The sequence below is a fragment of the Eurypyga helias genome, unplaced genomic scaffold (assembly GCF_000690775.1).
Source record: "Eurypyga helias isolate BGI_N326 unplaced genomic scaffold, ASM69077v1 scaffold21649, whole genome shotgun sequence".
Taxonomy (NCBI): Eukaryota; Metazoa; Chordata; class Aves; order Eurypygiformes; family Eurypygidae; genus Eurypyga; species Eurypyga helias.
The window spans coordinates 11,136-26,606 of record NW_010272968.1 but is presented as its reverse complement, the minus strand read 5'-3'; the positions used below and the strand labels follow the sequence as shown (position 1 = coordinate 26,606).

The following is a 15,471-nucleotide window of genomic DNA, read 5'->3' as shown; positions in this document are numbered from 1 at the left end:
GCCGGAGTTAAACCATGACAACCAGGAGGGAGCTAATTGATTTCCTCCTTAATGGAAGCATGGCGGCACAATTACACTTACTGAATATATTAGCGTGAGATTCCAGTGATTATTTATGGTACGAAGACCTTTCACTGAACACAGAATTTATTTCCACATGATTTACTAAAGCCATATCCTTCAGAAAGACTGAATATTTTTTTATGCCCAGGAAGAGACATTTTTATCCCCAACTCTAAATAGCGACTGAAGACCAATTTAAGCCACAAATACTTTGTCTGCCAATTAATTCTGCACATCCAATTTGAGAACTATGATGATATTTTTCTTAAAATATTCAAAATATGCCACCACGGACTAACTTGCAATTGCAAGGATTCCAGGAATCCCAAACAGGAAATCTAGAAAAAAAGAGGCCACCAATAAAAAGAAAAAAAATCCTTGTGAGCTGCTTTAACTGTGGTGATTTTTGCAATGGGCAGGCTGAGTACTTTTGTCTCGGTACAAGCTTCTATTAGCCTGTACCATAGGAAAGGTGACTGTGACCTATCCCAGACAAATCATCCAGTTCGCCCCTTCTGTAAAGAAAAACAACTATGCTTAAATTTATCACACAGTTTGTCTTCACCAAACTTCTTCTTGATACCTAACTCAATGTCAGGGCTCTGGACCACACCAATGGGCTTTGTAAGCTCTTCCAAGGGCTTCACCTGCCTGTGCTCAAGATCCAGTCTGATACAGTGCAGTTTTGTCTTTCTGGGTGAGACTGCTGGGAAAAGAACTGTCAGAGGCCTCATCCAGGGCCTCCGTCCTTTGGCTTGGGAGCTGCATATGAGCCCAGGCCCTTGACTGGTGTGCAGTGCAGCTATGCCTGTGCCTGGCCACGTACCTTGCTGATCCTGTCCTTAACCCTGACCTACTGACTTGTATTTCTTAACCTCAGACCTGCCTCACTGCTTTGGCCTTGTCTGGTAATCACCAGATTCTTGCCTGCCCCTGGTCCTAATTGTCTTCACAGCAAGTTAAGCCCAGTGCTTGCTTTGTTATCCATCAGAGAGAACTGATCATCCTCTTTACATTATGACTCTCTAGTATTTGAAGACTTAAGCCATCTTCCATTGGAGTTTTTACTCGTCTCTGCAATTAATTTCCTCATCCTATCCTGACACGCATTCTAGATCAGACAAATCCTCATGAACTTTCATGTATCTGATTATTTATTACTATTAAAATCACCTCCTATTTATGATGACATTATAAACTGTAATACCTTCTGCAGAACTGACATTTGTTTGTTTTACCTTTTGGATCTACCTGCCCTGCACTAATCCGGTCAAGTCCATTAATCTGGTCAAGTCCACCGTGACAGAACCCAGTACTGGTTCTTTTTCAGACCATTTCAAATTATAATCACGTACCACAATGCACCTGCAAGTCCTTCCCACCGAGATACAGTCTGCAGACGACAATATGCATCCTCTGTGCAGTGTGCCTATCATTAACATGAATCTTTCTAGACTTTGGAAACTCTTCCCTCCCCATGCAGCCTTTCAGTACAAGAAAGTTGTCAGAATTTTCACAGCAGTAAATTCCAACCAGTTTCACAACCATCCTGGACCTTAGCTTAATGTTTTCATGAAACTGCCATGTAAGAATGTCCTGAGTGTTACTAAAGAAAACCCCAAAAAGGTCACAAAGTGACCTACAGCTTCTACCCTAATCACAATGTCTTGTATCTATCTCATCATGCAAAGAATAAATTTGTCACAGATCACATACAACATTTCAAATTGAAGTCAGCTGTCACTGGTCTATTTTCTAAGAAGGACATATGAGCAGTCTGTCTGAAAACTCCAACTTATTACATTCCTAAGATCTTCTGCAGCTTCTGAGGCAGCGGCCTCACAGTCAGTGCCTTGATTGTCACGGTGCGTAACGTGCACTGAAAGAAGTGAAAGTTCAACAGAAGCAAAGATCACATCCTAAGGCATCCATACAGAGGAACTAAGCTTAGGTCACCCAATCTGCAATACACGAGTAGGTAAGAGGTCCACCACAGAAGTCTCTGTAATGCAAAAGCCCTGAACAAGACCCTGTATGTTCTGAAACTCTCATCGTTTATGTACTATGTACCCCAAAATACCCCAAACGAATCTTAGTTTAAATATCAAGACAAGTGCTTCATCTACAAAAGAAACCAAATAAAAAACAGGTGTGATTTTTTGGCCAGCTCAAGCTTTTTTCCCAAAATTCAAGATTTCTTAAAGGAAAAACTGCCAAATTGCTGCACATACTGAATTCATAATTACCTATTTCAATAGCATGATGGTACAGAGGAGAAGAAAGATAGGAAAGAACACAAGCTGATGCTACATAGCATGCTCCCACTGTCAAAAGCAGGAGTATCTGTTGAAGTGACTGTTCATTGGCAGGGAGTTCAAATACAACCAGTGGCATACAACGTAACATGAATACATAATCATAAAACTGTAATTAGGCAGGACAAAAAGAACAGCTTTTTGTTAAATAAAACAGAATTAGGATGTTTCTTACTGTGAGTGTGCAAAGATTCTGATGAAATTGATTGGAAGAAGTTGTATACTCTCTGATTCTGCAGAAAAGCTTGTGATGTATTTGAAAATAGCTGCCTGAAATTTAAGTGAAAGTTTGTTAAACTGTAAGTAATATTCCACAGGAAGAATACAAAAATTTACTACAGTACCATCTAAGAGCAAAGCAGGCGTAAGACACTCAAACACTTCACGTTACACGTTCAGCACAAACAAGGTTCAACAGTACTTTTGAGCTTTGTTGTTCGGTGCTGCTGTAAGGTCAGAGTACAGAAAGTACAATAAACTGGTATGATGATTTTTTTTTAAATTTAAGATGTGCTTTTGGGCCCTCTCAATGCAAATATTTTAGCTATCTGTAATATTTTAACAAAGAGTTTGGCCCGTGTCAAAAAAGCATTGGGCCTTATATTTTAACTTTTTTTTTTTTTTAAAACTAAGAACACATTTAATTTCCCAAACCGCCGCATCTTTTCCTTAAACACAGTTATTTGGTTAAATACAAAGTTGAATTCACCTATCATGTATTTGAGTTTCGTAATTATCTCCGAGAACAAAGAGTGGGATTCTCAGTATTGCTGGGCACTACTCCGAGTCTGTTCCCGAGAGGTCAGTGACAAATTCTATTAGCTTCAGATAACAAAATAGGCTGAGAATGAATGTTTTTTCATCCCACATCAAGTTCTCAAGTTATTGCTTGCCAGCAATCACTACCCAGTTCTACTTTTTAGGCAGAGGGGCGGGGTAGAGCAGATTTTGGTAATGGAGCACATACTTAGGACCCCCAAATAAGTATATTCTTATGCCAAACCGACACTGTAAGAAAATGAAATTTGTATACTGGAATGCTATTATCACGAGATTATTCGTGTAGCATTCCAGTACAGGGACACCTTAAACCAGAAATTGCAACTACAGTTCCATACCGTAAGACGGCTGGATACCTTCAAAGGTTATCCTCCAACTGCATCTCTGGGGTCTGTAATTACCGTGCAGTGAGGCTTCGCAACCTTTCTGGATTGCAGTACCTTCTCTTCAGCCAACCTCTATTTTACAAGGTTGTTCATTTAAACCCACAGTGTTTATTAGCCAAAACTCTTTGCACAGATTGTTTTTGGTTTGACAGTCAAGCCAATAAAGACAGATAAATAATACTACAGACGAAAATGAAATAAAACTGGGAAGTGGGAGCACACAGCAGCTCCACATAGATAGCTAAGCTGTTCAGACAAAACCCAAAGGTCTGATACGTATGGGCCTGCAGTACATTCTGAGCAGGAGCTTGAGAAGCGGTGCCTGATGCTTCGGCAAGTACCCTAACTCAGGGGACACTGTCTAACCTGATGATAATTTGTTTTGAACCACCCTGAACAACCCTGACTGAGATGAACAAACGTAACAAGACACCTGCAGCAAACAAAAAGAAGAGGGTGGCACACCCCAATTCATACTGCTGTTCTGAGTTACAGGATTTGACCAAGGTGTCCCACATCCCTGCAAGTACTCTCATCAGTAAAGAGCAGGTTAGGAGGTACGGGCGATTTTCACACAAACGTGTGAGCTACATTTTATTTGATATACATGCTTCACTATTACTGTATAGTCTTTCCAAATTCTGCTGTCTCTCTCACTCTAGCCTGTCATAAAATTAGAACATATGTGCTCTGAGTTACTGTTCCTAGTATTTCTAAATACACCCTCGTATAACGGAGGTAAGACCCTCACAAAAGTGCCAATCATTGCTATAAAATACTGCTCGGGACAAATATTTTCATAATTGTATAATTATTACTTCTAAAGAAGTAATCCCTTCAAATGTAATAACGAACTCAATTTAAAGGGAAAAAAAAATTATCAAGCGTATCTATTTCACTACTGCCTTCCCATTTTCTTCACTAATTCTGTTTAGGCAGCAGAACTTCCACTATCCCTAGGAGTTAGACTTCAATTGCTTTTCCAGGTGATGTATTTCAGGTTGTTTGCCAACATATTTACCTGATTATGGGCTCAAGATCAGCGTGCCTTCGTTCTTCCCTCTTCTGAAAACCCTGATTTAGTGCTCTTAAAATAGTCTTGTCAAATGCTTCAGAAGACAGTTCCTTTGGGAGCTGAGAAAAAGGTTAATATGAAAAATGAGTAGTTGACATTTTAAAGACTATTTTTTCACCACCAGTCTTTATACTTTCTGGTATCAACAAGAGACCATTGTTCCAGTTTTGAGTAAAGTAATTTACTGATCAAATGTACAGCAAATCATCATAATTTAGTTTTGCTAGAAAAACACTTTGCTGTAAATCCTCACATCAAATCCAGGTGTAAGACTGTTTAAAGCTCTACGTGAAAGTGCTACATTCAGAAACTTACCAATACTATGTTGTTTTCCAGAGTAATTTACAGCCTTCTACGATTTATTCCTTTAAACCTTTCACACATAGAAAGTAGGTCTGAAAATCACATAAAAATTTACCAGGGAGGACTGAATGCACTGTACTGCCTATCATCACTTAGCTGGATTAAATTATTTTAAGGAAACAGGAATAGAAAGGAAACTGTTTCAGTTATATATTACACTAAACTTGAGTGGGCAACACTGAGATTAATCAACAGGGAGTCTCAGGACTGCTACGAACACAGACACTTCTCATGAAAATTCATTGTAACCGTTTCCAACACCAGGATTACAAAGCAAGCTGTTCTGATGTTCTAGTTCAGAAGGTCGAAGTCTTGCTATTAAAGAGCATGTCTGTGTTAAATGAAAAATATTCCCTAGAAGAAATATTTAGCACATTTACAACTTCCAAAATAACATACTTTAATCCACTAAAACTGATCAAAGTCATTCATTTATATTAAAAAAAGAAAAGGTCTTTTGATTTGGGGGAAATTGTAAGTAAGCTACCCTAGCAAAAATGCCTTTTCCTAAAGTTAAAAGCTAATTTTAACCTGCTTAACATCTGCCATCAGTTCAGATCAACAGCACTAAGTAATTTACACCAGAGCAGCATCTTCCCTTTGCATATCTGGAATACACCCAACCCAGAGTGCCAACTGGATATTACACCCTGCCGGTGGTACAACAGCAAAGCACAATGTAATTCGTTCGCTGAATGAAGTGCTACCAATACAGACACTACGGCTCATGTAGGTAATTGCTTGGCAACACGCACAGAAGGAAATTTCTGGAATCGAGACAGACAGGTGCTGTCAGCATTAGACAGGCGGTGTGGCATCTGAGGTGTATTAGATGTAAAACCAGAAAGAAGTGTTGAAAGCAGCTGTTCTTAACTGACATGGCTCTAATATGTGCTACTGAGGAATCCTGACCGAAGAACTAGTGTTAAACCAAAACGTACCAAAAGCTACTACAGATGTATGGGGATGAGCAAACCTCCAGTCCTGGTGTTTTCTATTTAAATTTGTCTCTGGAAAAAGCCACAACTTTTTTTTCCTTGAAAACTTTCATTAAAAGGAATTCAATTTGTTCTGCAGTCAAAGATTCAGTTACATGAACCCAAGATTGGGTGCTTATCTTAACTTCAGGTAATGAGATAGCCTCGTTACTGACAAACTTGTTAGTCCTTCCACATGTGGCTACATGCAAAAAACTTTATGCTTATCACCTAAGAGAAGGTGCCCTTTAAATATAAAGCATCCAAGTTATTCCATTTACTACCTTAGTTTTTCCCTATGATGCTTCTATTCTGAAACAGTTTTTACAGCTGTCTTACTCCTATCACCCACAACCTTGTCTTATCAAGTATTTCAACTGTTCTTTTCTGTCCCTAGTAAACGGAGCTCACTACTTAACAATGCCATCTGACTGGAAATGCGGATAACAAAAAGCCAAAACGCAAGTGTGTACGAACTGGACAGCATTCATACACCTACAGTGCTTTTTCAAGCAAGGTATATTTTAACCTGCTTTAACAATTCTCCCTTTCTTCTCAACTTATGGCTCTCAAGCCAACACAACCCAAGTATGTTTTTCAGCTGTGCATGCCTCCACAGTACACGCTCAGCAAGCTCATAGCAGCCTGTGGTTGTCTTCCTCTTGTCCTGCCATCTTCCATACACCTAGACTCTGCTGGAGCAGTCAAGCCAGCACACGGAACACTCCACGTCTGCAGAGCTGCCATCAGTCGAACTAGAGAGCTCTGCAACATTTCAGATCCCGTCTGTTTGCCTGGCTCCTGTCCTGGCAGCACCTAGGTACTAGAGGGTCCCTTTCCAAAGCTGATGTTCATCTTTTCTTTACAGGTGCGAGAACAGGAGGCATGCAGTTGAATACTCATCCCAGAGCTGCGCAGGATCCCGTATGACAGTGCTGCTTTTAAGGTTTTCTTCAGGAGATGTGTGTACCCTGTGTTGTGGGACACCCCATCTGCAACCAGACATGCCATCCGTCATTCAGATCCTCACAGATCAAGCTCTGGGAACTCTTGGAAGCAGAGTCCAACTAGATGAAAGCAGCAGTGAATACTCACTGCTTCATTCCTACAACACTAGAAGGCGTAATGAAACGGAACAACAACGACCTTTGTATAGTAACCGGCTTTCCACTTGCAATGAACCCTGCAGTTCAGATGCTCTCACACATGCCCAAAACAGATCTTTCATTAGTCCCTGAACAGCGAGGAGTTTAAATACAGAATTTCTCAGAATAGGTAGAACCCAAACTATTAAGACGCCAGCAGTCAAACATGATTGCCATCACACCCACGGGGCCTACACGTGGCCTATGCACACTAACGCTTTCCCTGCCTGGGGCTGGGGGCAGAACAACTCAGACCTTCTGTAAAACACGTGCACACAGAGGCAGTTGCTATATCTTGTTCAACTGCTCGTGAGAACACACATGCCTGCCTTCGCTCTACTGAAGAACACAGGGGTAAAACTAAGAACCATTATGGTCATGCCTCATTAATTAGAAACGGCAAATAATACTCTTAAGGTCATTTTAACAGGGACACCAATAAGCAAATGGGCAGTGCTTGTACCTATACATTAACTCTCTGGGGAATATTAAAAACTCATCTGGTACTTTTGTGGTAATTCAATTTAAAATGTAAGAGCAATTTCAGATGAGAGAAACTACCTCCTCCTGGGAAACTCCCCAAACATCCTGTTGAGCTGCTTCATCTGTCAAGCTGCTGCACCACAATATACATTATTTTAATAGTTAATACAATTATGAAGTAAAAAAATATGGCATCATGCTTTTGTTTCTCTAATTACACTCCAGAAACTACAGCTCTCCTAGCCTGCTTCTGAAGTTACAAACCTGATGTGTAAACGCTACTTCTGTATTTCAATACATACTTTTAGCAGGAATTCCTGAAGCTCCTGGTGTGTTTTTGTCACACATGTTACTGAAAGATCAGACCAGGTTACCTAGTAAAGAAGGAAAAGAGAATGAGGAAAGTTTCTTTTTCCAAATATCATACCAGTTAGCCAGTCTTAGTATTTCTATAAATCTCATCATTTCAGTATACAAGTTAACACTTGCAGATAAGTAAACACCAGGCAAACCAGGGATAACTGTGTACCTTTTCAAAGACATATACTAGTAGTGAGTGTACATTTTAAGATCACCTGCATGTTATTTGAGGCTAAAGAGAGTATAACCAAATGCAGGTGAATGCAATGAGGTCCCTGAGGATTACTGACTCAGAAAGCAGCCAGGCAGAAGGCTCTGTAATTACAAGACTTGTATCATCCAACAAGTAACACTAACTGCAAAAACCAGATACCAAAGAAAAGGGCTGTAGGTCAGACATACTGGATTGAGCTCTTGCTGCCATTATCACGAGTCAAAATAAAAAAGAAAAAAAAAAATCTCAGTTTATATTACCTATAAAATAATTTTATCTGCCTCAGGCCTGAACCTTACACGGTCATATAGAAGTTGTTGTAGTGTACAATTCATAAAAAAGCAGTGCAAGCTACTAAAGAAGTTACTTGAGAATCAGACAGCATTCTGGCATATGCCTGTATAAAATTTCAGTAGCTTATTGTTGTGATGCAACAGGCAAGCAGTAAAACAGCACCTTCACGTGCGTATTCTGAGGAAAAAAGAAGTAAGCTTGGTTAGGCGAGTGCTGCCTGGCTTTAAGCCCACTTGTGGGCTTAAGATTCCCATTACATGCATGGGAATATTCTGTGTAATGGGAGTGGACACGGCAATTGAAAACATTCATTTACTCCAAAGAGCTGATAAGATAATGTCAACCACCAACGGCTTTCAGCTCAGTCCTCAGAAATGCCAACTACTTTTGGTGCCCTCAGCTGGGACACCATGACTGTAATTGCTGTTATAACCTTAAAAAAGCAGTGCCTGGGCAAGCACAAAATGATCTGCAGTGAGGAGCACAGTATATACCTGCACAGATGAGGAAACTCTTTCCTAAAAGAATTGATGTGGAGGAGTTACAAGCTTACGCAAATAACTTCCCAGAATATCTCCACATTCCCTCTCCAACAAAGAAACTCAAAACCACTGTCAAATCCATCTTTGTGCTGAATTTTCAAAATAGTTTTGTGTCTTCAAATAATTGATAATTCCTAAGGGCATTCTGTAGAAACCTCTCCTGCCCACTACTGTATTTCATCTCGCACTCGGATCACAGGCTATTCGGACAAAAGACCTGTGACAAGGTTGAGATACTTGGGCAAGTTAACCTTTAAGACTCTGAAGGCTAAATTCCACATTACTGTCCTCAGCGAAAGAGCGAGGAATAATTGCAAATTCCACCTTGAGACATGATCAACAAGGTCTCTGTTGCCACTACTTTACTTCAAAAGCAGAAATAGAATATATGTCAATTCAACTCTAATTTTAAGCTTCCAGTAATACCAGAAAAGACAAAACTCTATAATTCACATATATTTAAAGAATACAGTATCAAATTTTGGGATCAACACATCAGTTTTCAGCTCAAAATGACATTTTTTTAAGTCTGCCTCTTCAAAGAGCTCACATGACCCATGTCAAATGGCCAGTTGTAATGTTGGATCTAAACCATTCTTTTGTTTGGGGAAAAGAAGTAAAATTTAACTCGATGTTCCAATCTGGTACACTACCAGACACCCATCTACTGGCCCAATGACTCCAAGTTGGTCAGTCCTTGCTAAGAAAATCACTGCTTTGATTCAATTAGAACATCGCCACCAATGGCCTTTGCAGCTGTTATTTAACACCTACAGCCTTTAATACCAACACCAAAATAATACCCTCAACACCAAAACCCTCTTTTCCAAAGTAGTAAGGAGCAGTGTTTCAGTTAAAATTCACTCCCACGACTGTTTCATCTTGCCTGTGGCTATTATAATACATGAAGACTATACTAGGTAGGCCTTCAAGTTTGTTGACATTCTTAGCTTGTTTGTTTTTATCATAACAAACCAACCCAACCTAACCCAAACAAACACACCAAACCCCTAGTTTTGTCAAAACCCACAGAAACCATCCTCTTGTGGTAAACACTCAAGAAAGAGATCTAAGATGACCATGACTCCAAGCTACAGCTGCAGACACAAGAACTGAGCTCCTATGCCACTTGAGCAAACAGTCAACGAGTTTTAGAATTCTTACCCCAAATTAGCAAAAGCCAGGTCCTGAAGTGCTGTCACTCAGCTGGCTATGGCTGGTGTTCCACACCTTCCCACCTTATGCCCACAGTTACATAAAACACCTGATCTGCACACAGAATCCAAGAGAACTAGAGGATAGTTCCAAGAATCTCTGAAGACCCTGATGCAATTCACACTTGCCTTCTAAGCATGCATTTGAAACAAGCTGTGCGTGTGCCTACAGCACAGAGACATCACAAAGGCATTTACTTTCATACTCTGGAGGTCATCTGCTTACTTTGAATGTGTACTCCAAATGTTTGTCAGCCCTTTTTCTTGGTACTCCTTTCAGGGTTATCTTCTCGATGTGTACAGCTGAAAGACAAACACCTTATTGTACACGCAGAGTTACAGTTTGGAAATGCATCCACTTACCTAGCCACTCTGAGGATGGCTATACATTGTTTACTGACTCACACAAACAACCCTGCTCTCTCAGATGCTGTTTTACTACAACAAACTGCAGGGGGCAGGTGGAGACTTGTGCTCGACAAAGTATTTCTCTGGCTTGACCCCCACCCCTTCAGTGCAGATCATGGGAATCTGTGCACGATTCCAAGAGCTTATTTAGACTGAAAGTCGCGTAAATACAACAATATAACCACTATAAGTGAAAAGACAAAGGAGGCCAAATCATGTATTTACTCCAAGAGGTAACAAGTGCTGACAAAAGCCAGCAGCAGTGCCACCCATGTTTCTGAAAAGTAACAATGAGAGCAAACTAAGGCAGAACTGTATTTCTGAAAGGCACTTAGGTGGAAGGAAACACTTGGGGAAGGCCTGAACTCTGCTCTGGTGAGACCCCACCTGGAGTGCTGCATCCAGGTGTGGAGCCCTCAATATCAGAAGGATATTGACCACTTGGAGCGAGTCCAGAGGAGGGCCACGAAGATGATCAGAGGGCTGGAGCACCTCTCCTATGACGAAAGGCTGCAAGAAGTGGGCTTGTTCAGCCTGGAGAAGAGGAGGCTCCGAGGAGACCTCATTGCAGCTTTCCAGTATCTGGAGGGGGCCTACAAGGGTGCTGGGAGAGGACTTTTTACAAGAGCCTGTAGTGACAGGACAAGGGGTAATGGGTACAAATTGAAAACAGGGAGGGTTAGATTAGATATCAGGAAGAAATTCTTCCCAGAGAGGGTGGTGAGGCACTGGAACAGGTTGCCCAGAGAAGCTGTGGATGCCCCATCCCTGGATGGCTTCAAGGCCAGGCTGGATGAGGCTTTGAGCAACCTGGTCTAGTGGAAGGTGTCCCTGCCCATGGCAGGGGGGTTGGAACTAGATGGTCTTTAAGGTCCCTTGCAACCCAAACCCTTCTGTGATTCTATGAAGGAGACAGAAACGAGTGTTAGCAAACAGAAAATGAAGAGAAGCAGAAGGCTACTACAGTCATACTGTAAAAAATATCATTAAATTGAACTGAAAAGGAATAAAGGGACTTTAAAGTACATTTCTTCCCCACAGTCTACCGTGTAATTCAGGAATAAGCAAGTTCTGGTTGGTGACTTAGTAAGAAGCAGCACTATATGGACTTGCAGGGTCCTGAGATTCTCTTGAGGGCACGTAACATTGTTCAGGTAATACTCTGTATAAAAATCTTCATGTAGCTGAAAATGGCTTTTTACTTTTCCTGCTACATTGGCCTAAGAATTCAACAGAATTTTATTCCTTTACAAAAACACGAACATACCTTTACATGCAAATAAGATTTTATTTCAAAAACAGTTTGACCAGCCCTACATCATCAATGATTGCTTTCAGTGGTTTTGAAACGTTTTCTTTTGGGGTGGGTGGAGGTGGGAGAGAGGCGGTAATACCAGCTAACCTTTTCCTTTCGATTTTTAACTGCATGTTTACATGAGATATATTGGGAACTATGTATAATCCAAAAAAAAAAACCCTCAACCTCCTACAAGTGTATGTTAGAAAGCTTATTCTTGGAGATTAGCTAATTACCATTTCATTCAATTTAAACATCTTTAATGAATTTTGTTAAAGCTCCAGGTAGAGTATCATCCCCAACAAACATGCCAGTTCTAAAAGAACTAAGTATTAGAAATTTCCTTAAAAGGAATAATAAACCACCATATAAGCCTAAGGATAGGGTTAAAGCTTCCACTTCTTTTAGTAGAAAGACTGACAAGTACCGAGCCTGCCGGTGTATGCTGGTTGTAACCCTCCGCCTGGGAGTAGGGGCGCTAGACGACCAGTTCATTTGTATCAGTTAATGAAGATTAATTATTACAAAGCATCTGAGATGGGCTAAGAATGCCAGACAATAACATACATTTATATACTGTGAAAAGCCAAATGTTTGGTGACCTTTGTTTTTAGCCGTCTGGTACAGATAAAAGCACTGTTAGGGAAAAAACCAAAAAGACCACGGCATAACATGAGTTTTGGTGCAGTAAAGTTTCTTAATGGGCGATGTTAAAATTGACACCATCAGCTGAATTGATATTCCTGAGTTAATTAAAACATTGATTCCCATGACTGGAACTGAGAATAGTGGTTTAAATTGCATTTCATTACGTGCATATATTTAGCATATATAATTATGGAGACTAACACCATTAACATTCACAGACAAGCTTCTTTTCTAACAAGATTGTGTTTATTTTAAACTATTGAATATTCTAAATGCTAAATATATTTGCCCTGAAGTACGAAATAATTTTGTTACACAATGTAGTAGTTTTAGCTTCCTTAACTTCTTTTTGTTGCTCTTGCATGCTTCATGGTAGTAAGTGGTACAGCTGGTAATTACAACGTTGCTGGTACACAGCTTTTTAGCTCCCCAGTTTCAACAGACCGCTTAAAAATTCCATTTCCACAATCGCGTTTTAAATATCCTAAATGGCTAGACCAAGAAGAAACGTTTCAATATACAAGTCCATGAGGCCTGTTACAGCTCTACATTCTTTTTGGACACAACCCATGCATCCAGGACAATTAAGTCAAGCACATATACATGACACTCCATCCGTTGTAGGTGTAAGATTTCTAAACATCCTATTAATCACAGCTGAGAATAAAAGGCACGTTTTATTATTGGTGCTATTTCTAACCCAGTAAGGGGATTTCTGTAGCGGGGACTCACTTTCTATCACATACCTACATAGCAAATATCACAAGATGATTCTGATCCTTCACTGTAGTTTCTAACTATGATAATATGAATGCTGAGAAACATTTAGCTAGACTGAATTATTCAATTTTTCTGTGCTCCTGTTACTTAAGTGTTGCTAAAGCAATCTCCCTTTTGTATTTGTAATTCATGATTATGAACACTTTGAACTCTGTAAAAGGATTTGAAACAGGTTTGTTGTCTGTAATCTGCCACAATCTTTCTCTGTGCTTTTTGTAAGGAACTAAAACTCTCAAATTGCCTTCCTTCAAAGTATAATTAAATCTCCACAGTAGAGACAAAAGGATGTTTATGAGGATAAAAGGAATAGCAATAGTCTTTCCAGATTGTCAGCTCTTCACTATCTGCAGGATAGTGTAGACTAATTTTGAGTAGACAAGTGATTTTCTAATCTTGTTGGAGAATAAAGGGTAAGAATAAATCTGTTTTCAATAATGCTCATTTCTTCAAAGAGAACAAACTGTGCTGGCAATTGCACAGACGAGTTCTGTTTATGCTCTGAAGCCTTCTTCTCATTCTCCCCAGCAGAGCCCAAAGAAGACTCACTTCTGCGGAAAGCCTCTCACTTCTCCAAACTACCACTTCTATAAAACCTCCTACTATGACCTTTTTCTTTCTTTGTTTTTTTTTGTGGGTTTTTTTTTTTTTTTAAAGACTAATCAAGTAGCAAAAGCTACCCACTGTTTCACAGTATCTTTGTGTTCAGTTTTGCTTCAAAAATCTGAACACCGTCAATACAATTGCATTAAATTTTCTTATTTTTTCCCAAATCCCACCTCTTAGTTCAGGAGGATGCCATTTACAATCAGTTTTCGTGCATGCAGTCGCTAGCAGTTAGCAGCTAACAGGAATGACAACTCGTTACAATAAAGACCAGGTAGGCAGCAGAGAGGTTGTTATACTTACACATTACAGCAGTTTTTCCTTCAGATGAACATGACACATGCAAGATTTCTACAACTCCAGGCAGAGTTTAGCGTTCAAAAACATCCTTAAAGTGCTCCTCAAAAGAAACCTCAGACAACATACCTTCTCGCTGAGGTCTATGGGAAGCCACCGTTAGTCCATCGTGAGGTGCTGCGGTTCGTTCTAGCAAACTGGTCTCATTACTTGACACGCAGTCACTATGGGAGAAGTCATTCTAAATCGAGAAGGGGGGGGGGGAAAAAAAGGAAGTGTCTTAATACCATGCATTATTATCAAGGCTTGCTCTAAACTGCAGAAATTACAAACAAAAACCAAACTCCTGATTAGGTATTCTACAGCAGAAAAACCTGAAGCTCTTGACCGTGGCAAAAAGGTGGTCATGAGCCATCTCAGTTCTTACTTTTTTATTTATTTGTTAAATGTCAGCTCTAACCTGCAGTGTTTCACTGACCTTATTTTAAAACCAGGGTGGGGAACAGATCACGTGCCATTAGCGTATCTCAGGCTGGACAATTCAAGATCATTAGCTCAGAACTTCAGTGCTCATTTATCGTTGGTATGAACTCTTTCAATTATTAACCTGTGATGTCATCTACTCACTACATTAAACAGTCTCCTCAATTACATTCATGCCCCGCATCTTCAGCCTGACACCTCTCCTGTGAAGGAAATAGTGAACAACTGTTTGGACAGTCTACCAGGAGATACGGTCCTAACAGCTAAATCCGTGCACCTCTTACTGAACATTCAGAATGCAACCAGTTGCCACCAACAAACACCCCCTCTTCCAGTGCGAAGCAGACCAACTGAAAGCTCATTTCCCCACCCCATTTGCATGCAGACTTCCATATTATATGCCAAGAATGACTACTGTTTTAACACAGTGCATAAGGAGAGACAGAACAGGACGTTGATGTGCTGGAGCGTGTCCAGAGAAGGGCAACAGGGCTGGGGTAGGGTCCGGAGCACAAGTGCTGTGAGGAGCAGCTGAGGGAGCTGGTGTTACTTAGCCTGGAGAAGAGGCGGCTCAGGGGAGACCTTATCGCCCTCTACAGCTACCTGAAAGGAGGCTGCAGCAAGGTGGGGTTGGTCTCTTCTCCCAAGTAACAATCGATAGGACAAGAGGAAATAGCCTCGAGTTGCACAAGGGGAGGTTTAGACTGGATATTAGGAAAAATTTCTTCACCAAAAGGGTTGTCA

At 40.4% G+C, this 15,471-nt stretch overlaps 1 protein-coding gene across 1 annotated transcript; it reads right to left on the bottom strand.

Annotated features, from left to right (window-relative positions):
* Nucleotides 1–2,553: 2,553 nt before the first annotated feature.
* On the bottom strand, nt 2,554–14,485 carry LOC104515370 (zinc finger CCHC domain-containing protein 2-like; the record flags this gene model as incomplete). Its single annotated transcript, XM_010159317.1, has 5 exons — nt 2,554–2,648; nt 4,566–4,678; nt 7,890–7,961; nt 10,438–10,514; nt 14,374–14,485. Coding segments are annotated over 5 exons (469 nt in total), but the record flags the coding sequence as incomplete, so codon positions are not given.
* Nucleotides 14,486–15,471: the final 986 nt, after the last annotated feature.